Source organism: Malania oleifera, chromosome 13 (genome assembly GCF_029873635.1).
Source record: "Malania oleifera isolate guangnan ecotype guangnan chromosome 13, ASM2987363v1, whole genome shotgun sequence".
Lineage (NCBI taxonomy): Eukaryota > Viridiplantae > Streptophyta > Magnoliopsida > Santalales > Ximeniaceae > Malania > Malania oleifera.
The window spans coordinates 71,532,890-71,555,540 of record NC_080429.1 but is presented as its reverse complement, the minus strand read 5'-3'; the positions used below and the strand labels follow the sequence as shown (position 1 = coordinate 71,555,540).

Below are 22,651 nucleotides of genomic sequence, written 5' to 3'. Positions count from 1 at the left end.
ATAGAAAAAAAAAAAAAAACCTCTCTTGGATGCCTCCTTCTCCTTCTTCTACCTTCTATGCTCTTGATACCTCTTATATCTTGTTGCTAAATATGACATATATATATATATATATATATATATATATATATATATATATATACATATATAATAGTTTTCTAGTAGTCCTTCAACTCTAACCCTTAGTGCTTCATTGTCAAAGTACAGATCTTTTGCATTAAGGATTTGCTATATGCGTGGTATAATGAGTAGAGCCTAGTGTATAGTCCATGACTCTTCATTTAAAAAATTTTCTCTAATTGTTTTGCATTTCGAATTTGAACAAAAATCATCCTCTTGTTATGACCTTTGTTCCCATTTTTCCATCAAAATTCTAGATTCGTCGTAACATTTGTTTTGTTATCTTGATGGATACTTTCATCCATCAATGAATTTTTCTATTGGAAGAGTCTCTCACTCTTTGTTCATCTTCCATTTGTAGTCATTATTTATCCTCGGCAATGTCCCCCTCTAATGTAGTAAGTCCAATTTGTTTTCCATTTCAGCTCCTCCCTTTCCTCCCTCCAACTTCCTTTTTCTCCCCCACCGATTCCACATATTTATGGAATACCCAAAGGAATTGCATACTCTTCGCTTGATGCCATCCATCAATTTACCACCTAATCTCAGGAAACACGCAAAGATTATGTTTAAGGTCATGAACTTTGAATATTAGATTTAGATTTGTATGAATTTGGAAATCCAAAATCTAAAATCCAAGTTCTTAAAGAAACTAAAAAAATATCTGCAATCCTATAGGAAGAAAAAAAAAACACCCATTCTCCCATCTTCAAGCTAGATGAAAAGACCAAATTTAGCCTAAATGACAATTTTGAGAAAAGTCCAACTAATAAATTACACCTATTAATACCGCTCATTGCGATGGGTAAAGTCATTAATCACGATAGCCAAATTAATGACGCAGAGGTCAGTCTTAGACTTTAAAGCTTCCCTCTTCAAATTTAAGTCTCCTTCAATATATGGACCAATTACAACTAGTCAATTCTAATTTTTCATGATGAGTGTGATTGAAATTTGGAGATAAATTTAAAAAGGGAAAAAAAAAAACAAAAGAAAGCAGCCTTATTATAATTATAGCCAGTGAGTTTTAAAGGGAGTGAGCTCCACAAACGCCCAGCGGGAAAATTCCCGCCAATTTTATTGGCAACCGCAGCCTCACGTTCCATAGGGAGGTCTCTCCTCAAACAAAGCAGACGGACCTAACTCCGTATCCTACTTGAAATCGCACGCCACTGCCACTTTCTCCAAAATGGGCACGGATTCGGGAACGAACTTCACGGTGGCGTCGCCGTCTGCCGAAGACAAGGTGCGCTTCACAACTGCGACTGCTTGCTTGAAGCTGGATCGGGATCCTCGAGGTACCTGAGATTTCGATGCCTCGATGGGCTTTCTCTCCGGGCTGTGCGCGTGCTTGGAGAGGCGAGTGAAAGGCTGCAGAGGCGCCGATGGCGGCTCCGGAGGGGAGGCCTACGAAGAGGAATCCTCGATCCTGTTCTTCGACCTTCGGACTCCGCAAATTGCTACCAACTTTTTCTCGGAGTTGAACCTGCTCGGGGATGGACGGTTTGGGCCGGTTTACAAGGTAAGTTTTGTACTTTCCGTGCTGCGTTAGGGCGATTTCGGGAATTTAAATAAAAATCTCTTTTACGATACTTTCTGCCTTAATTCCTCATGCATATTCATGTAGTTTGTTGATAGCACGGTTTGAGGGGTTGTTAAGGATACTACCATGCTTGCAGAGGACATCAATTAACAAACCTGCAGCAGACTCTTCCACCATCACCACGGCAAACAACAATCATGGCACTGCAGAGAATTAGTAAGGATTCCTTTGGGAATAAAAGATCTTCTCTGGCTAGAATAAGTTTATAAAATGGATTGTAACAGCACAAATGCAAGAAGAAAACTAATCAAATACTGAATTCATTAAGCTCTCTATTTGGTACTTGATGCCCATGTTCAGCATTTACTTTTAACATGGTATCAGAGCTTGTATGAGACTCACGTCCTGCATATTTCCATGGCTTCCGGTGACTCTTCACCCAAACACAGCATCCACCTTTAATGGTTTCTAACCCCACCCTCAATTCTGCTTGTCTCTTCATCACCATAAAGCTAACCATCGATGATTTCCTTCTCTGGAAGGCATAGACGGTACCCTTTCTTAAGGGCCATCAACTCTTTGGTCATGTGGATGGCTCATCTCCAATGCCTCCTCCCATGATCAACGATGCCCCCAATCCCGATTATACTCAGTGGGTCTTACATGACCAACTCATCCTCTATGCCATTAATTCATCTTTGTCGAACCAGGTGCTAACCCAGGTTCTTGACCGTGACACTGCTCAAGATGCTTGGACGACTCCACAGACTATCTTTTCTTCTCAATCCACTGCTCATGTCATGTAGACTCAATATCAGCTCTTTTCTTCTCAATCCATTGCTCATGTCATGCAGACTCAATATCAGTTGGCCACTCTAAAAAAGGGCTCTGAGTCCATTACAGATTATTTTCACAGAGCCAAGACGTTGGCTGCCTCCTTAGGCGCTGCTGGGCAGCCCCTTTCCCCTTTTTAATTTTCAGTTTACTTACATGCTGGATTTGGGACAGATTATGATCCCTTGGTCACCTCTCTCACAACTCGGGCTGATCTTCTCTCACCACAACAAATATACAGCTTCTTGCTGACACATGAATCTCGGTTAGCCCATCAAACCCAGACAATGCTCGCAACTCAGTCTCTGGCTGCTCACAATACCTCGGTCAAATCTCCTAACTCAATTGGTTCCTCATCTCGGGGTAGAGGCTCTCGGTTCTCTCGTGGTTGACGTGGAGGAGGTAGGTACAATCCTTCCTTCTCCACTCATCCTGATAATTGTGTTAAGTGTGTCAAAAACCTGGCCACTCTGCCTTGGTATGTTACCACAGATTTGATCACAACTATCAATCAGCTCCACCTCCCTCGTTATCTACAAACATCACCACTCTTCCTTCCACCCCACAGAATACTCATTCTTGCTTCCCCGACACTGTCGCAACTCATCATTTCACCTTAGAATTCAGCTACCTAAACTTGGATTCTTCTTCATATCAAGGCTCAGATCAAGTCAGCATCGGAGACGGTTCTACAATGCCAATACATCACACATTTTCTGCTCAACTGCACACTTCCTTCGGCAAATTTCTCCTTTCTCAACTTCTCCATGTCCCTTTAAATATAAAAAAAATTGTTGTATGCCCATCAATTTTTCTATGACAATTCTGTTTACTTTGAGTTTCATTTCAATTATTTTCTTGTGGAGGATTTACAAACTCGGGGGGTTCTACTTCAGGGAGCCGTTGAAAATGGCTTGTATGTCTTACCTACGGCTACTACCACCTCAGCTTCAGTCCCTGCCTCTCCTTAAGCACACATTGGTGAACGCACTTCCTCGTACCATTGGAGCCTCCGCCTTGGACATCCATCCTTGAAAACTACCTCCATCATTAGTCAGTTTAAGCTTCCAATAAACTCTCACAGGACTGTTTCACACTGCTCAGCATGTTATCAAGGAAAAGTTCATGCCCTCTAGGTCCTTACATCCATTTGAATTACTCTTCCTAGATGTGTGGGGTCCGACCCCTGTTTTTTCCTCGACTAGTTGTAAATTTTACTTGTCTATTGTTGACAATTTCTCTAAATATATTTGGTGTTTTCCGATCCAATGTAAATCTAATGTTTCTTCCATTTTTCTTGCCTTCTTACATTATGTCAATAATTACTTTTCCTCTAAAATTAAAATTGTGCAAACGTATGGCGGTGATGAATTTAGACCATTCAAGCAATTGCTTCAATCATTTGGTATTATTCATTGCCTCAAATGTCCATATTCACATGCTCAAAATGGGACAGTTGAGCGCTGTAGCTGTCATATAGTTGAAACCGGACTATCTCTTTTAACTATGGCATCTATGCCAACAAAATACTGGTCTGAGGCATTTCAAACTTCGGTTTATCTTATAAATAGAATGCCCACACCGGTTTTAAAAAATAAGTCTCCTTTTTAACTACTTTACAAAAAAAAAAAAAAACTTGATTACATTTTTCCTTGGACCTTGGCCAAATTTGCGTCCATACAATCATAAATTGGACCTTAGATCCACACTCTGTGTGTTTATGGGCTACAACCCAGATCATAAAGGATATCAGTGTCTGCATCTCCCATCAGGCAGGATGTAATTTTCAATGAAAACCATTTTCCATTTCAGCAATCTGTCCAGACTTTGTCCAACGTTTCACAAACCATGCCTAATTTTTCCAATATTGTTCATCTTGTTCACCTACAAACCTCCCCCACTGCATCTCCGTCAGACCCACACTAACCTGCCTCCCAACCCATCCCTCTCTTGCCACCTCACATCTCCTCACTGCCCACTAGGTCCGCATCATCTTTGGACTCCTTACCTGACACCATACAAGAACTTTCTCCCTCATTAAGCTCATCACCACCCCAAAATTCCCAACATGAGGATTTATTTCCCTCGGTTCCAGCCATTCCACCAACTTTGTCTCCTCCTATGATGTCTTCAAACACTCATACGATGATCACTCGTGCTAAGACACCTCTTGCCCTCTCAAAAGCACAAATGGTACAATTTCTTGGACCACCCAAAACCAACATTTTCCCTTTCACTCACCACCACTTCTCACACTGTTCCAGAAGAACCTACTTCCTACGTCAAGGCCTTTAAATTTCCTCAATGGGGAGGCCATGAAATTTGAATTTCAAGTTCCGCTACTCATTCACACATGGGACTTGGTCCCCTCATATGCTTCTCTCAATGTTTTGGGTCCCAAGTGGATACTCAAAACAAAGAGGAAAGCTGATGGCACTTTAGAATGACGAAAAGCACGCCTTGTAGCCAAAGGTTTTCATCAACAAGCAGGCCTTTACTACACCACAACTTTTTCACTAGCGATCAAACATACTACCATAAAAATTATATTATCCCTTGCTGTCACCTTTAATTGGCCCCTCCACCAGTTAGACATACAAAATTCCTTTCTGCATAGTGACTTGGGAGAGGCAGTATAGATGCGGTAACCGCTTGGCTTTGTTCATCTGGAAATTCCCCATCATGTGTGTAAGCTAAAAAAGGCCATTCATGGCTTCAAATAGGCTCGTCGGACCTGGTTTTCAAAGATCGATGCCAAGCTCTTCTCACTTGGTTTCCAAGAATCAAAGTCTGACACTTCCTTGTTTTTGTATCATAATGCATCTCACATTATTTCTGTTCTTATATATGTGGATGACATTATAGTCACTAGTTCTAATTCTAAATTAATCTCTGATTTCATTACTGCCTTAGGCACATCTTTTCCTGTCAAAGACTTAGGGCCTTCGCATTTTTTTCTAGGCATTGAAATCTACCACAATGATAAGGGGTTGTACTTAAATCAATTTAAATACATTTCAGATATTCTTTATCGCACAAATATGCATCATGCAAAACCAGTTTCATCTCCCATGTCCACTTCCTCTAAACTCTCAACCCTTGAGGGAAATCCCTTTGAGGATCCTCATTTATATCGTAGTATCGTCGGCAGCTTGCAATACTTGTCTTTTACTCGTCCAGACATATCATTTGCTGTCAATAAAGTGTGCCAATACATGTATAACCCGAGAATTACACATTGGCAAGCTGTCAAAAGAATTCTTCGGTATCTTCGACAAACTCCCCACCTTAGTATTTTCTTTTCCAGCACTTCCATACTCGTCCTCTCTGCTTTCTCTGATGCTGATTGGGTTGGCTGCCCTGATGATAGAAAATCCACGGGCAGGTTCTGTATCTTCCTTGGATCACATCTTATTTTTTGGGGTCCAAAAAAACAACTCACAATTGCTAGATCATCCACTGAGGCTGAGTATAAGGCGGTTGCCAATACAACTTGTAAAATCCTATGGATTCAATCTCTTTGATGGAACTTGGAATTTTTTTAAAAGATCCACCAACTTGGTGGTGTGACAATTTAGGGGCTATATAATTATCTATAAATTCGGTTCTACATGCTAGAACAAAACATGTAGAACTTGATTATTATTTTTGTACAAGATCATGTTGCAGCCAAGACTCTCAATGTTTCTTTGATGTCCAGTAATGATCAAGTGGCAGATATTCTCACTAAACCATTGTCATCAGCTCAGTTCTTACTCCTTCGATCAAGTCTCACTGATTCACAAGTGCCCCTTGCATCAAGGGGGGTTGTTAAGGATACTACCATGCTTGCAGAGGACAGCAAATCACAATCAGCACAGCTAAGGACAACAATCAACAAACTTGTAGCAGACTCTTCCACCATCACCATTGCAAACAACAATCAAGGCACGACAGAGTACAACATGGCACTGCAGAGAATTAGTAAGGATTCCTCCGGGAATAAAAGATTTTTTCTGGTAGAACAGGTTTCCATTGATCCAGATTATATGGGAAGTTGTTAGCTCTAGAATAAGTTTATAAAATGGATTGTAACAACACAACAGAATGCAATAAGAAAACTAATCAAATATTGAATTCAATGAGGTCTCTATTCGACACTTGATGCCCATGTGCAGCATTTACTTTAACACGAGTCAATGTCACTTCTTTGCATTGTCTGCACCTTTTGTTTTATTTGCTTTATCTTCACTCGTCGCAGTTCACATTTTTTTTGTTTGCTTGTGAAATTTTTCCCTCCATCCATTAGTTCAATTTGTTGAGAAATCTTAGGAGATGGGTCATTTAGTTAATTAGCGCTGAAACATGTGTAGGTCACATCATTGTGAAGGATTCTGTGAGCTGAATGGTCCCCTACGTGTGAGTTGTCCTGGTTGAAGAACATTCTACAAGAACTTGGTTTTAAGTGGTCACAACCTATAAATTTGGTTTATGATAATCAGGCAGTTGTCTGTATTTCATCTAATTGGGTATTCCCTAACCCTGAGTGAACCAAGGATGAATCATTCTCATTTTATTTGAGAGAATTATTATTATCATCATCATCATCATCATCCTATTTGTTTATTATTATTATTATTATTATCAAACATGATTTGCTTAGTGTCAGTGAGATTAGGGGCTTTAGCCTATTTGTTTTCCAAATCTTTGGCAAGTTCTAGAGTAAATTATATTTGCATTTAGTCGGGAATGTATGCCGTGGCTTCAACTTTTGGGATGATGATGAGTGAGTTAATGATATAATTGTCATTTGTGACAACCTGAGATCTAATTCGGAATACTCCATGGTTTTCGCTACTTCCTCTGTTGTCCATTAGACGATCCATTAGAATGTTTCCAATAATTCTTTGCCGATAATATATATATTCATCTTTCTTCAATTCCAATAATTCAAAATAGGCTTTCTTTCTAGTAGTAGTTGTAAATCCAACTGTCGAAAAATTAAGCATTGCATCATATAAATTCAATGTGGATCTTATATATATATATATAAGGGGAGGGTAGGTTCAAATGAAACTCGATCGATCAAAATAAATTTAAAAGATGCATGAATTAATTATAGGCTAAATAATAACTAATTAATCTAGAATAAAAAATGCAATTAATTAATTATCATCAAATTAATGTCCTGATCGAAAGTAGTGCTAGCTCTGCATATATTAATTACTACGTCTATATATTAAGACTCAAGCTTTACTTTAGTTCTATATATGTATATATATATATATTTGAGATTTTATGGTTGCCCAAATATGTTTAAATAAATATTTGAGAATGACGCCAAATTCTAACAGATGGAAGCGGTAGACGTCGTCGGCGGGATGGATGGAAACGAGTTGTGTAGGAGTGATGATCATCAACCTGAAGAAGACAAGAATTTAGTTATGCTTGATAGCCCGAGATCTAATTCGGAGTACTCTTTGATTTTCGCTGCTTCCTCTGTCGTCCATCAGATGATCCACCAAAATGTTTCCAATAATTCTTTATCGGTAATATATATGTATATTCTTTTTCAGCTATCTTCAATTCTCAAAAAAATTAATTCCTCTACACTTCTCCTTAATTAATTATTTTGTGAAAATTGTTGTTCTTTCATTTGGTGAATTTGATTGATTATATTTATTGATTATGAATATTTGCTCTTGATAACATCTTAAATAATAAACTAAATTCACCATTTTCAAAAACAACAAGATGCATTGCAAGTTAAATAATTAATTTAGAAAAAAAATGTCATTAATTAATTACCATTAAATTTACCACCTAATTTTTTTTCTCATAACTATGGTAATTATGAGGTTTAGCTACCATGCACGCAAGAGCTCCCGAAAGAGTCTTCTTAGTCGTCTTTATATAATTCGCTCATCTTTTTCTTTTACAAATACTTTTACTCATACATCCATTCATTGTTATGTGATGATGTGTAATTTCAGTTTTAGCAATTCATGTTTTTTTAAAATTAACTACTATGATTCTAATTAATTAATATTTGGAAAGCAGACTTATAAATTTTGTAAACCTTATATGTATATAGGGTTTTTGAAGTTTAATTTTTTTTTGGGGTTTTAATTTAAAAAGTTTGATTTTGCTTTATATAAACCAATTGATCAATCTATTATCCAGTGCAATTTTTGAATAGGATTTCTTCAACAAGTTCTACTAATGATCAATGTAGCCATCATTAGTAATACTAACTCAACATTATCCCAAAATAATTTAAACTTTTTGTATTACTACTATAACTAACCTGCATGACTTTCAAAATTTGAAAGTCATTAGTAGAACTTATTGAACTACTAATGATCATATATTCTTTCATAAAATGAAAATTAAAATACTAAAAATTTAAGATAAAATTTCTTCTCTTTTTTTTTATTTATTTGTTAACTCTTAATAGAGAGTTAAAATACTTTTATCTCATTAGTCTTCCTTACCATAAGAAAGGGAAAAAAAAAAGTCATACATCATCTACCATCACAACTTGCTAGCCCCATATATGGTCGAAGCCTGATGTTCCAAATTCTCCAACTCGGCTTGAAATTGCTCCAACTCCTCAAACGTCATTGCATCAATAGACTGCTCCCACTAGGAACCTCCGTTGCCGTCACATGTCGGTGGAGGACAACCCTCGACGACTAAAGAGCCTTGGTCGGCGAGGTAGCTGTCGATGATGGCGTTCGAACGGGGATGGCTGAAGTTGAATAAGTTGTTGCTAGGTGACTTGGTAACAATGGCGATCTCTATGCCGCAGAGTACACAAACCTCACTCACAGCCTTAAAGAGGCCTTTTCGGTGCTTTGTAAACATGACTTGGCGTTTGCTTTTATCTTCAATCTTCTTTATCGCCACCTTTCTTCGACCTGCTGTTTTGTTTTTCGAATCATCTGTCGTCTGTACCTTTATAAAAATCACATCATGCATGCATCATATTAATTGTTACCCTTCATATATATATATATATATATATATATATATATAGAAAGATCATTTTTTAAAATAAATAATTCATTGTTCAATAAATAATTAAAAGCATGATGGTAGAGAAAAGTGGTGAAAAAAGGAAATTAAATATAAACCCTAATTTTACGTATATTCGGGAAATCCCAAGAAACCAGCAGATTAAAATATATTACTGACAGATAATAATCGAAAACATTTGGGTCTATCCTTTGGTCATGGACAAAAGAGGAAGCATTGGAAACCATGGAGTACTTCCAATTAGGCACGCTATCTTTTTCGGGTTGATGATCAGTTCTAATCACTAGCTTGTTGCCTCCCATCCCGCCGGTGATGAAAATTGGTTCGACAAGTGAATGAATGTTCATTTGATTGCAGAAGGGATTCCTCAAATTAAAACTGCTTCACCCGCAGGCACGACCCGAGATCAGCTAAGGAAAAAGCTTCACTGCATTTAGCCGGGCAAACAGTTTGTCTTTTCTGATCGTTGCGAATAGGTCGGCTAGAAAAAATTCTTGTTCTGACCGACATTGTATCACTTTATATTCAAACCACCGTTGCCTAATCACAACTCTCTCTTGCTCTGTGTCTCCGATGGCCTTAGCTTTTGCCGGTGAAGCTTCTCTCTCTCTTGATCCTTTGCTCTCTCTCTCTGATCTCGAGTCGTGTCTGCGAGTGAAGCTATTTTAATTTGAGGATTCTCTTTTGGGATTGAATGAATATTCATTCATTCGACGAACCAATTTTCGTCATCGACGGGATGGAAGGCGACAAGTTGGGGTTTAAAACTGATCATCAACCCCGAAGAAGAACATGTGCCTAATTTGGAGTACTCCATGATTTCCAGTGCTTCCTTTTTTGTCCATTACCAGATGGTAGACTTGAATGTTTTCAATTATTATCTGTCGGTAATATATTTTTCTCTGTTGGCAATCTATCTTCAATTCTAGTAATTCAAAATAGGCTTTCTGGTAGTAGTTGCAAATAGAATTGTCGAAAAATTAAGCATTGCATCATATAAATTCAAAATTGTCAATTTCCCTTCACCGCATTTAGGCGGGCAGGCAATTTTTATTTTTTGATCGTTGTGATCAAGTCGGTCAGAAAAAAATCCCGTTCCAACCGACATTGTATCCCTTTATATTCAAAATCACCGTTGCTTAATCACATCTCTCTCTTGCTCTGTCTCTTCGGCGACCTTAGCTTTTGACGGTGAAGCTTCTCTCTCTCTTTGATCTCGGGTCGTGTCTACTGGTGAAGCTGTTTTAATTTGACGATTCCCTTCTAGGATTGAATGAATATTCAATCATTCGTCGAACCAATTTCCGTCGCTGGTGGGATAGAAGGTGACAAGCTAGGGTTTAGAACTGATCATCAACCCGAAGATCATGTCCCTAATTGAGAGCACTCCACGGTTTCCAATGCTTCGTATTTCGTCCATGCCTAGAGGGTAGACCCGAATGTTTTCGATTATTATCTGTCGATAATATATTTTTCTTTGTTGGTTTCTTGGGGTTTTCTGAATATACGTAAAATTAGGGTTTATATTTAATTTTATTTTTTCATCACTTTTCTCTACCTTCATGCTTTTAATTACTTATTGAACGATGGGTTATTTATTTTAAAAAAAGATCTCTCTTTCTCTCTATATATATGAAGTGTAACAATTAATATGATGCATGCATGTTGTGATTTTCATAAAGATACAGACGACAGGTGATTCGAAAAAGAAGAAAATGACAGGTCGAAGAAAGGTGGCAATGAAGAAGCTTGAAAATAAAAGCAAGCACCAAGTCACGTTTACAAAGCGCTGACAAGGCCTCTTTAAGGCTGCAAGTGAGGTGTGCGTACTCTGCGGCGTGGAGATCGCTATTGTTGTCAAGTCACTTGACAGCAACTTCTGCTTCAGCCATCCCAGCTCGAACACTGTCATCGATAGCTACCTCGCCGGCCAAGGCTCTTCGATCCTCGAGGGTTGTTCTCTACCGGCATGTGGCGGCAGCGGTGGGTTATGATGGGAGCAATCTATTGATGCAATGATGTTGGAGGAGTTGGAGCAATTTCGAGCTGAGTTGGAGAATTTAGAACAATAGGCTTTGGTCATATATGGGGCTAGCTAGTTATGATGGTAGATGAAGATGTATATTTTTTTTTCTTTCTTCTGGTAGGGCAGATTGATGAGATAAAGAGTATTTTAACTCTCTTAAGAGTTAACAAATAAATAATAAAAAAAATGAAAATTTTATCCGAAATTTTTAGTATTTTAATTTTCATTTTATGAGAAAATATATGATCATTAGTAGTTCAACAAGTTCTACTAATGACTTTCAAATTTTAAGAGTCATGCAAGTTAGTTATAGTCAGCAATACAAAAAGTTTAAATTGTTTTGGGATAGTGTTGAGTGAGTATTACTAATAATGGCTGCATCGATCATTAGTAGAACTTGTTGAAGAAATCCTACTTAAAAATTGCACAGCATAATATATTGATCAATTGATATATACATATATATATATATATATATATATATAAAACAAAATCAAACTTTTTAAATTAAAATCCCAAAATAATTTAAATTTCAAAACCCTATATACATAAAGGGTTTACAAAATTTCCAAGTCTGTTCTACAAACATTTATTAATTAGAACCACAGTAATTAATTTTTAAAAAATGTGAATTGCTAAAACTAAAATTACACATCATCAAATAATGATGAATGACTGTATCAGTAGAAGTACTTGTAGAAGAGAAAGATGATTGAATTATACAAAGACGACTAAGAAGACGCTTTGGGGGCTTTTGCAGTCATGGTAGCTAAACTTCATAATTACTGTAGTCGTGGGAAATTTTTTTTTCTAGATAGTTAATTTGATGGTAATTAATTAATGACATTTTTTTCTAACTTAATTAATTATTTAGCCTACAATGCGTCTTCTTGTTTTGAAAATGGTGTATATAGTCGATTATTTAAGATGCTTATTCAGAGCAAATATTTATAATCAATAAATAGAATCAATCAAATTCACTAAATAAATGAACAACAACAAATTTCACAAAATAATTAATTAAAGAGAAGCGTAGAGGAATTAATATTTTTGGGAATTGAAGATGATTGAAAAAGAATATATATATATATGTTATCGACAGAGAATTATTGGGAGCATTCCGGCAGATCATCTGATGGACGATAGAGGAAATAGCGGAAACCATGGAATACTCCGAATTAGATCTAAGGCTGTCAAGCATAACTAAATTCTTGTCTTCTTCAGGTTGATAATCATCACTCCTAAACAACAGCTCGTCATCGTCCATCCCGCCGGCGATGTCTACCGCTTCCATTAGTTAGAATTTGGCATCATTCTCAAATATTTATTTAAACATATTATGGCAACGATAAAATCTCATATATACATATACATATATAGAACTAAATTAGAGTTTGAGCCTTAATATATAGACGTAATAATTAATATATGTAGAGCTAGCACTACTTTCAATTAGGACAATAATTTGGTGGTAATTAATTAATTGCATTTTTTCTTCTAGATTAATTAGTTATTATTTAGTTCGTAATTAATTAATACATCTTTTAAATTTGTTTTGATTAATCGAGTTTCATTTAAACCTGCCCTCCCCTTCTTATATATATATATATATATATATTGTAGAAATCTCGTGAATATTGGAGAGATTTAGGGGGTATTTATTGTATATTATTGAGTGAAATTCCTATTTAGAGCAGAGATTGTATTATAAGTAGATTGTAATATTGGAGCTTGTACAAAATTATTCAAGAAATACAAAAATTCCATTCTGATTTCATGGTATTAGAGCTAGGAGATTAAACCTAGCTATCAATGGCGGAAATCGCCGGCCAAAGTAGAGGTTCAATGACCTCTTACGAGGTCCTCCAACAGAGTTCCACAAGGTTCGAGAACTCCATAGATTTCTCTTCGACACCGGTGTCGCTGCATGTGGCCATCTTTGTCTTGAACGGTGCCTTTGCCAAAGCATCGCCAAGGCCCTCTTCGCATTCTACCAGAAGTCCTACCAGGCGCTGGAACCCATCCTCTTGCTCGGCCGCCACCGCTTCAACAGCATCGACATGCACATCCACCTCAAGGGTGAAGGCCACACCTCCCAGATCTATGCCATCCACCTTCTACATTCACAAGCGCAACATCGACTAGGTCCACCACCGGATTCCTCATCCACCGGTCCGGATGCCACTTCTGGGTGGGCTTGTGGTAAGCTGTACAGATGTTGGAGAAGGAGGCGTCGCGGCGAATCTCGAGGAAGGCGTAGTAGGAAGATCTAGTGGATCCTCCTTCTCGATCCATGCTCTAGTCGATCAGACTCCCCCTCGAATCCCAAAGGATGTCGTCAATGGCGTTATTCCGAGCTCGTGTAGCTTCATTCGCCGCCTTTGCCAACCTCCTCTGCCACAGTTTCTCCACCGATGCCTTCGATTTGCTCTTTCACAGCACCATCACTTCACGCAAGAGCCTCATGATGAAGCAGATGATCAATCTCGACATGAACTCCCAAATCGGAAGCTGCATGCCCCTCTCTACAATGTGAATCGGAACATCCATCCACAACATCGAGGTCCGACCAGGCCAAGGCGCCAAGCTCGTATGAGCCGTCGGCACGTTGGCGAAGATCCTCAAAGAGCCCACTTTGCGACAAGTGTTGGTAAAACTAGAGTTACAAAAAACGAAGCAAATCGGCTACAAAACAACCATAGATAAAGAGAGAGGAACAGAGATGCAAATTTCAAAGAGAAAAAAGCAACGGCGTGAGAAAAATATCTTGTGGGGAGTGGACCAGACCTCGTTTAGTTATAACAAAACTTCATCTTCTACAAATATTTCTTAAGGTTCTTTAGCCCAAAAGAGGTAATTTTTTACAAGCCTTAATATAATTTCTAATCCAAAACTCTTTGGATTATTGATTCTGGTGCTTATGACCACATGATTGATGCCTATCATCTTTTCTCATCATATTTATCTTGTGCTGGAAATTTGAAAGTTAAAATTGCAGATGGATCCCTCTCGTTTGTCACAGGCAAAGGGAATATTTGACTCTCTGACTCCATCACACTAGAGTCCATTCTTCATGTTCTTAATTTATCGTACAACTTCCTCTCCGTTAGCCAGTTGACTAAGAATTCCAATTGTTTTGCTAAATTTCTTCCCTCTCATTGTTTTTCAGGGCCTATCATCGGGGAAGACAATTGGCAGTGCTAAGGAATGTGAGGGACTCTACTACTTTGAGGAGGAAAATGTGAGTGAACAATGTAAAACTGCTATTTGTGATTCTGCATCTACTTCTAGGGATAGTGAAATTTTGTTATGACATTCTACATTCTAGGATAGGTCATCCAAATTTTTAATATTTAAGATGTTTATTTCCTTCCATTTTTTTCAAATAATACGTCTTCTGTATATTAGTGTGAGATTTATGAACTTGCAAAACACCAGAGTAATTCATTTCCAAAATCCACATACAAACCATCCAGACCCTTTACTATGATTCACAGTGTTTTATAGGGGCCCTCACCCTCTTTTAATCGCACTCACACGAGATGGTTTGTTACTTTTATTGATGATCATACTCGTATTTGTTGGGTTTACTTATTGAAAGATAAAATTGAAGTCCTTTCTATTTTTGCCAATTTCTATTCCATGATTCTTACACAATTCCAAACTCATATTTAAATTTTACATACAGATAATGGTACGAAATATTTTAATGATATCCTGGGACATTATCTTCAAGAAAATGGAATTGTTCATCAAAGTTCTTGTGTGGATACCCATCAACAAAATGGTGTTGCTGAACATAAAAATAGGCATATTCTTGAAGTAGCTTAGGCATTAATGTTCACTACAAATATGAAAAAATATTTTTGGGGCGATGCCATTTTAACAGCTACACATCTCATTAATCAAATGCCTAGTCGAGTTCTTTCTTTTGTCACTCCTCTCTAGAAACTCCAGGAATGTTTTCCCGACTCTCGGTTCCACTCCAATCTCTCTCTGAAAATCTTTGGATGTACTGCATTTGTTCATGTTCATGCTTACAATTGGGATAAATTGGAACCTCGTGCCATTAAGTGCGTTTTTATTGGATACTCTCTTACTTAGAAAGGCTACAAATGTTATGATCCTGTCATAAAAAAATTGTTTATTAACCTTGATGTCACGTTCTTTGAAACCACTCCCAAAGCCCTCTCTTCAGGGGGAGAAGTGAAGTGAAGATTGGTTTTTTGATTTCTCTGTTGATGAATCTGTGCCATACACTGAGTCTGCCATTGCATCATTTCCTGACCTGTCATGTACAAAAGACCACTTAAACTTAGGGGGAGATGCAGAAAAATAAAAAAACGCAAAAAAACTTGTTTACTCAAGAAAGCCAAATAGGGAGAATCTCATACCTGAGGCACCAAGAGAGTTGGAACCTGGTGATAGCTCTGAGCAATCATGAGTCCACACCCAATCCAGATCATGTAATAGATGGCCATGAGCTCCCTTTTGATAAGCTTGTACCTGATGACATCAATTTATCCATTGCAGTCAGAAAACAAACTAGGTCATGTACTTAATATCCGTGGTCAAAATACATGTCTTATAAAACCCTGTCTACAAAATATCGTACTTTTACTTCTAACCTTGACAGGATACAAATTCCAAAGAATATCTAGGAAACCTTGAAGATTCCTGAATGGAGGGAAGCTGTAATGGAGGAAATGTGGGCTTTAGAAAAGAATGGAACTTGGGACGTTATGAATTTGTCGGGAGGGAAGAAGCCAATTGGTTGTAAATGGGTATTCACAGTGAAATATGGAGCAGATGGGATAGTTGAACGATATAAAGCCCGACTTGTTGCAAAAGGGTTTACATAGACCTATGACATTGACTACACATAGACATTTGCACCAGTGGCAAAATTGAATTCAGTTCGAGTCCTACTGTCCTTGGCAGCCAACTTAGATTGGTCACTGCAACAACTCAACATTAAGAATGCGTTTCTAAATGGCGAGTTAGAAGAAGAAGTCTACATGACGATACCTCCAGGTTTCAGTAAGAGAGGTGAAGAAAAGAGGGTATGTAAACTCAAGAAGTCCCTGTATGGACTCAAGCAATCTCCTAGAAAATGGTTCGACAGATTTGCGAAGGTGATAAAACACAAAGGATACCAACAAGGGCAATCATCTCACACTATATTTTTTCATCAGTTTGAAAGTGATAAGAAACAAATTTTGATTGTGTATGTTGATGATATAATTCTAACTAGAGATGATACAGTGGAGATGGAAAGATTGAAGAAAATCCTAGCTGTTGAGTTTGAAGTTAAAGACTTGAGACAAATGCGATACTTCTTAGGAATGGAAGTTACCAGATCAAAAAAGGGTATTGATGTCTTTCAATGAAATTATATCCTTAATCTCCTAACTGAAATTGACATGTTTGGATGCAAACCTAGTGAAACCCCCATTGAAGCAGTAAAGAGAGTTAAAGACTGCGAAATATTAGTTAAAAAGGAGAGGTATCAAAGATTGGTTGGTAAACTCATTTATCTATGGCATACCAGACCCGACAATGCATTTGCAGTTAGTGTGGTAAGCCAACACATATATTCATCAAAAAAGACTCACCTAGATGTCGTGTACAAGATCCTTAGGTATCTCAAGGGCTCTTCGAGAAAAGGACTCTTCTTCAAGTGTGAAAGTAAGGAAGTAGAAGTTTTCACAGACGCAAATTAGGCGGGATCAACAGAAGATAGAAGGTCTACCACTGGATATTGCACTTTTGTATGGGGAAATTTGGTGACTTGGAGGAGTAAAAAATAGAATTTAGTGGCTCGAAGTAGTGCCGAGGATGAATTCAGGGTAGCTGCACAAGGGATATGTGAAGGACTGTGGTTATGGAAACTCTTGAAAGAATTATAGATCCTGGTAAAATTCCTTATCAAACTTTACTGTGACAACAAAGCAACCATCAGTATCTCTTTCAATCCAGTTCAACACGACAAGACTAAGCATGTAGAAGTGGACAGACAATTTATCAAAGAAAAGGTTGAAGAAGGAACCAGTTGTATGACGTATGTACCTACCAAAGAACAAACCGCAGACATCTTTACCAAAGGGTTATCCCGATAGAGTTTCGATGATTTCATCTGCAAGTTGGATATGATCAATATCTATGATCCAACTTGAGGGGAGTGTAGAAATCTCGTGTATATTGGAGAGATTTAGGGGGTATTTATTGTATATTATTGAGTGAAATTCCTTTAGGAGATTATTTCCATATTTAGAGCAGAGATTGTATTATATGTACTATGTAGATTGTATTGGCTTGTACAAAATTATTCAATAAATACAGAAATTCAATTCTGATTTCATATATATATACATGATCCACATTGAATTTATATGATGCAATGCTTAATTTTCCGACAATTGGATTTGCAACTACTACTAGAAAGCTTATTTTGAATTACTGGAATTGAAGATAGATGAAAATATATATATTACCGACGAAGAATTATTGGAAACATTCTGGTGGATTGTCTAATGGACGACAGAGGAAGCAGCGGAAACCATGGAGTATTCCGAATTAGATCTGAATCCAATTTTTCTGGTTGTCGTTGACAAAATGGCGCGAGTACTCTTCCTGTAGCTCTCTAAACTAATAAGCAACTATAACATATTTAGATGACATCGATTACACAGAAACATAGTGCTTTGATACACGTGCATTCATGTGATGTATAATGCCTATGAATATTCTTGTCATGGGGCCATTAGCTACCAATGGTTTATGATCTTGTTCTCATCGTATTCGGAATTTGAGAGGAGAAGGCTATAGTAGTTTTGTTGGAAGTCAAATAATATTAATAAAATTCTTATTGTAGTCAATGGTGGCACTGATTTTCCCACCAAAGTCTGATCACTTAATCGACAATTCAGAAAAGTTCTTTTGCTTCGTTTGATTGGGGATATAAATGTGTGTGTGTTTGTGTGTGTATGTCTATATGCATGTAATGAATGCATGTACGTGTACGTGTATACATATGTGTGTGTGTGTGTGTGTACTTGTATGTGTATTCAAGAATACTACAAACTCTTGTGCAGAGATGTAAATTTGCTCCCAAATCGATGATTTAAATCAATATGGTGGTTTGCTCTCTATTTTCATTATAGAATATTTTTAGACTATTTTTGTATTGGACTATTTTTGGTCCTTTGATGTGTTTGTAAGCTTTTAATTAGTCCTGCCTATGGCTTAGATCTTTATTTTGGGTTAGTTAACATTGTACCAGATCTATCCAATGATTTTCATTTGTATGCATGTTTGTGTATCTTTATATTTTTAACCAGGGGTTAATGCCGGATGGTCAAGAAATAGCTGTGAAGAAGCTGTCTCTGACGTCAAGACAGGGAATGAGAGAATTCACTAATGAAGTGAAGCTGTTACTGAAAATTCAGCACAAGAACCTGGTTATGTTGTTGGGGTGTTGTGCAGGACCTGAGAAGATGCTTGTCTATGAGTTTCTGCCAAACAAGAGCCTTGACTATTTTCTCTTTGGTAAAAGCACCTTTCCTATTTCATATTGACGAATTTAGTACTAGAGTTTTTAAAATTTATTTATTTATTTATATAAATTATATAGACAAAACAAAGTCGGCATCTTTGGATTGGCAGAGAAGGTATCAAATAGTTACAGGTGTGGCAAGAGGTCTTCTATACCTGCATGAAGAGGCTCCTGAAAGGATTATTCATAGAGACATCAAAGCCAGTAACATACTGTTGGATGAGGAGTTGAATCCGAAGATATCAGATTTTGGCTTGGCAAGGCTTTTTCCTGGGGAAGGCACCCATACACTGACATTTAGGATTTCTGGTACTCAGTGAGTAATTTTCTTATTTCTGATCTTTGTGTTGTTTATTGCTAAAACCTAACACTTTTAGTCATTTTATTGTCTTCTTTATTTAAGTTTCCCTTGGTTACTCTTATAGTTGACATTTCCAGGAGGATCCAAGTGGAAATTGAAACGAGCAACTAAAAATTTCTGTTGGATTGCAGTGGTTACATGGCTCCTGAATACGCTATGCATGGATACTTGTCAGTGAAGTCTGACGTTTTTAGCTTTGGTGTTCTGGTGTTGGAGATTGTGAGTGGGAGAAAGAATCATGATGGGCGGCTTGGTACAGAAAAGGCAGACCTCTTGAGTTACGTAAGTGTTAGAGAATAGTTTATGATGCAATTATTTGGGAGGTCATTTTCTTTTTTCTTTTTTGGTTTGTGCACCTTCTTTTTTAGTCTAAAGTTGAACATTAGAACATAATCTTACTTTGAGATGGAAATGTTTTTTTTTTTTTCCCCAGTCTGATGAAATAGTTTTTCTTTGATTGAAGTCTGACCATTATAAAGCACAAAATGTAGTTTAGGAAAACTGCTGTTCAAATGCAGGATATGCATTGTGCAGTCGGTATATAACCTTAGCCTTTGGGACTCTTCGAGATTTTGCCCAAATTACTATCAGTATACTGATGGGCTTTGTTTCGATTGTGGATTTTGCTCAAGGAAAAGAAAGGAACATCCAGTTTAGATTTCCCTCTTACGATGTAATATGTTAAATGCATCCGTGCATAGTCATGCTTTTTGCAATTAATTTAAATTCAAGTTGGCAATACATATCTTCATCGAATATATGATTACATTTTTGTTTCCAAAATGAAGATGCATTGATTGTTTTCATTTAATCCTCGTTTATTTTCCTTCCTGCCGCACAGACCTGGGCACTCTTTCAAAGAGGCAAGGCATTGGAGTTGGTTGATCTTAGCCTTTCCAAGTGCAACCCCAACCCTGATGAGGCAGCAATGTGCATACAACTGGGGTTGCTATGTTGTCAAGCAAGCATTCAAGACAGGCCTGACATGAATTCTGTTCATCTCATGCTCTCAAGTGACTCCTTTACTTTGCCTAAACCTGGAAGACCAGGCATTCAGGGTCGCCAAGGGCGGTGGACTTCTACAAGTACTTCCGCTCTCACTGGCACTAATCGTACCAGCAGTACATACACTGGTGCTACCAAGATTTCTTCCGGTAGCAGTTTTGTTGAGGATTATTCTAGGAATTCAATTTCTCTTTCTTCCATTGATGAAGGTAGATGACCATTTATAGTTATGCCGTGTACATTAGCCGCCCCATTTATCTTGTGCAAATTAAGCTGTTTCCGCACCTATTTATAATTAATGTTTGTTATTAATAGCATAACACTAGTGTTTAACTAATTTACCTAACTTCAAGAACAAGTTTGTACTGGATTTTAATTGTTAAACGCATAAGTAAAACATGTAATAAAAAATTGTCTTTTCGTCAGTGTGCATATTTCTTTTGTTAATGTCAGGATCACATTTGTCTGTTTGCGGACGTGAAATTGAGGGAATGCATTTGAATTTGAGTCCAAATATGTTTGGCTTTAGTTTTTAAAGCGGATTTGAATTTGTCAACCAATTTATTGTGTATTTTAACACATCAAATACATGGATTTGAAATTAATTATCCACTGATATATGAATTTCAAATCAAAATCCTTCAACAAAACTGCTATTTGATCTGCATTTTATGGTAGAAATGTCAGGGTTCCATTTCTCCTTTGAAGCTGTAATTCTTCCTTGCTTCTGCCTAGAATCTGTTCTAGTTCTTCTCCTCGGGGTTAAACCTCCAATAAAAATGGTGACAAAAAATATAAGAGTTAGGGAAAAAAAATATGCATGACTATCTAGAGAATTGAATTTTCCATTTGAATTTTTTTTAAGAAATTCAATTTTTTAATTTTTTTCATATATAGTGTTTTCAATTTTTTTTTTTCCATTTGAATTTTTTTTAAGAAAGGCAAGAGTTAGCGAATTTTTCCCATCTCTATGAAATTAATGAATGATAAAATTTTGAGACTATTTACTTGTACAAGTAGTTTTACTTTTATTTTTAAATTTTAAAACAATTGTAAAAAAAAGTTTGTTGTTTTCTAGTTTTTCAAATTTTTATGCAAAAAATTTGAAAAAAATTTGTGTTTTTTTTTTTAATTACTTAACTTTTACTGTACATATGAGAGCATGAAATTTAGGTATTGGCCTCTAATTTGTATGGATTTTGTACTAAATGTCTTATAAATTTGTTCAAATTCAAATTCAAATATCGAAATTCATTATATCAAATGGTACCCTATATCATTTTTTGAAAAACTGAAAAACATGTGTCTTTTTTTAATAATTATTTTAAACTATAGAAATAAAAATGGAAAAAATTATTTTGCACATTTAAACAGACTCTTTCTTATTTACTCTTTAATCTTAAAAAGAATTATAAAAATAAATTAAATTTTTATAATTTTTAAAAATAAAAATATTTTCTGCAACTAAATGACTATAGATTTTTTTTTTAAATGGAAAGAAAAATCTTAAGTGATAAGGAATGAATGTTATAATTATGAATCACATGTAGCTATATGGATCACTCATTGTATGTGGTCAAAAAAAAAAATTTAGTCACAGATTATCTCATCAGTCAACCCTAAAGTGAATTTATATGGATTTAATGCAAAAAGTCTTATCTCATCAATCAACCCAACATAAGAAAGAAAGAAAAAAAATATATTTATACATCAACATCTACCAAAAGTGAAGCTTCTTGTTTCAAATTCTCCAATTCAGCTTGAAATTGCTCCAACTCCTCCAATGTCATTGCATCAATAGGCTGCTCCCACCAGGACCCTCCGCTGCCGCCACATGCTGGCGGAGGAGAACCCTTGACTACTGAAGAGCCTTGGCCGGTGAGGTAGCTGTCAATGATGGAGTTCGAGCTGCGATGACCGAAGCAGAAGAAGTTGTTGCCAGGAGACTTGACAACAATGGCGATCTCCACGCCGCAGAGTACGCACACCTCACTCGCAGCCTTAAAGAGGCCTTGTCGGCGCTTTGAAAACGTAACTTGGCGCTTTCTTTTATCTTCAATCTTCTTCATTGCTACCTTTCTTCGACCTGCTGTTTTCTTCTTTTTCGAATTATCCATCGTCTGTACCTTTGTGAAAACCATAACATGCATGCATCATAGAGATATCATTTTTTAAAATAAATAATCCATG

At 36.9% G+C, this 22,651-nt stretch overlaps 1 protein-coding gene across 2 annotated transcripts; it reads left to right on the top strand.

The window, feature by feature from the left end:
• Nucleotides 1–1,180: 1,180 nt before the first annotated feature.
• Nucleotides 1,181–20,886, top strand: LOC131145455 (cysteine-rich receptor-like protein kinase 43). Of its 2 annotated transcripts, XM_058094539.1 has the most exons (6): nucleotides 13,347–14,393; nucleotides 14,710–14,781; nucleotides 18,881–19,088; nucleotides 19,174–19,411; nucleotides 19,588–19,738; nucleotides 20,298–20,886. In XM_058094539.1, exons 3-6 carry the CDS (start codon nucleotides 18,887–18,889, stop codon nucleotides 20,676–20,678), a joined length of 972 nt encoding a protein of 323 aa, XP_057950522.1. In that variant the 5' UTR covers nucleotides 13,347–14,393; nucleotides 14,710–14,781; nucleotides 18,881–18,886; the 3' UTR covers nucleotides 20,679–20,886. The 2 variants fall into 2 exon arrangements, with proteins under 2 accessions (XP_057950523.1, XP_057950522.1); XM_058094540.1 differs by lacking the exons at nucleotides 13,347–14,393; nucleotides 14,710–14,781 and adding an exon at nucleotides 1,181–1,642.
• The last annotated feature ends 1,765 nt before the right edge of the window (nucleotides 20,887–22,651 follow it).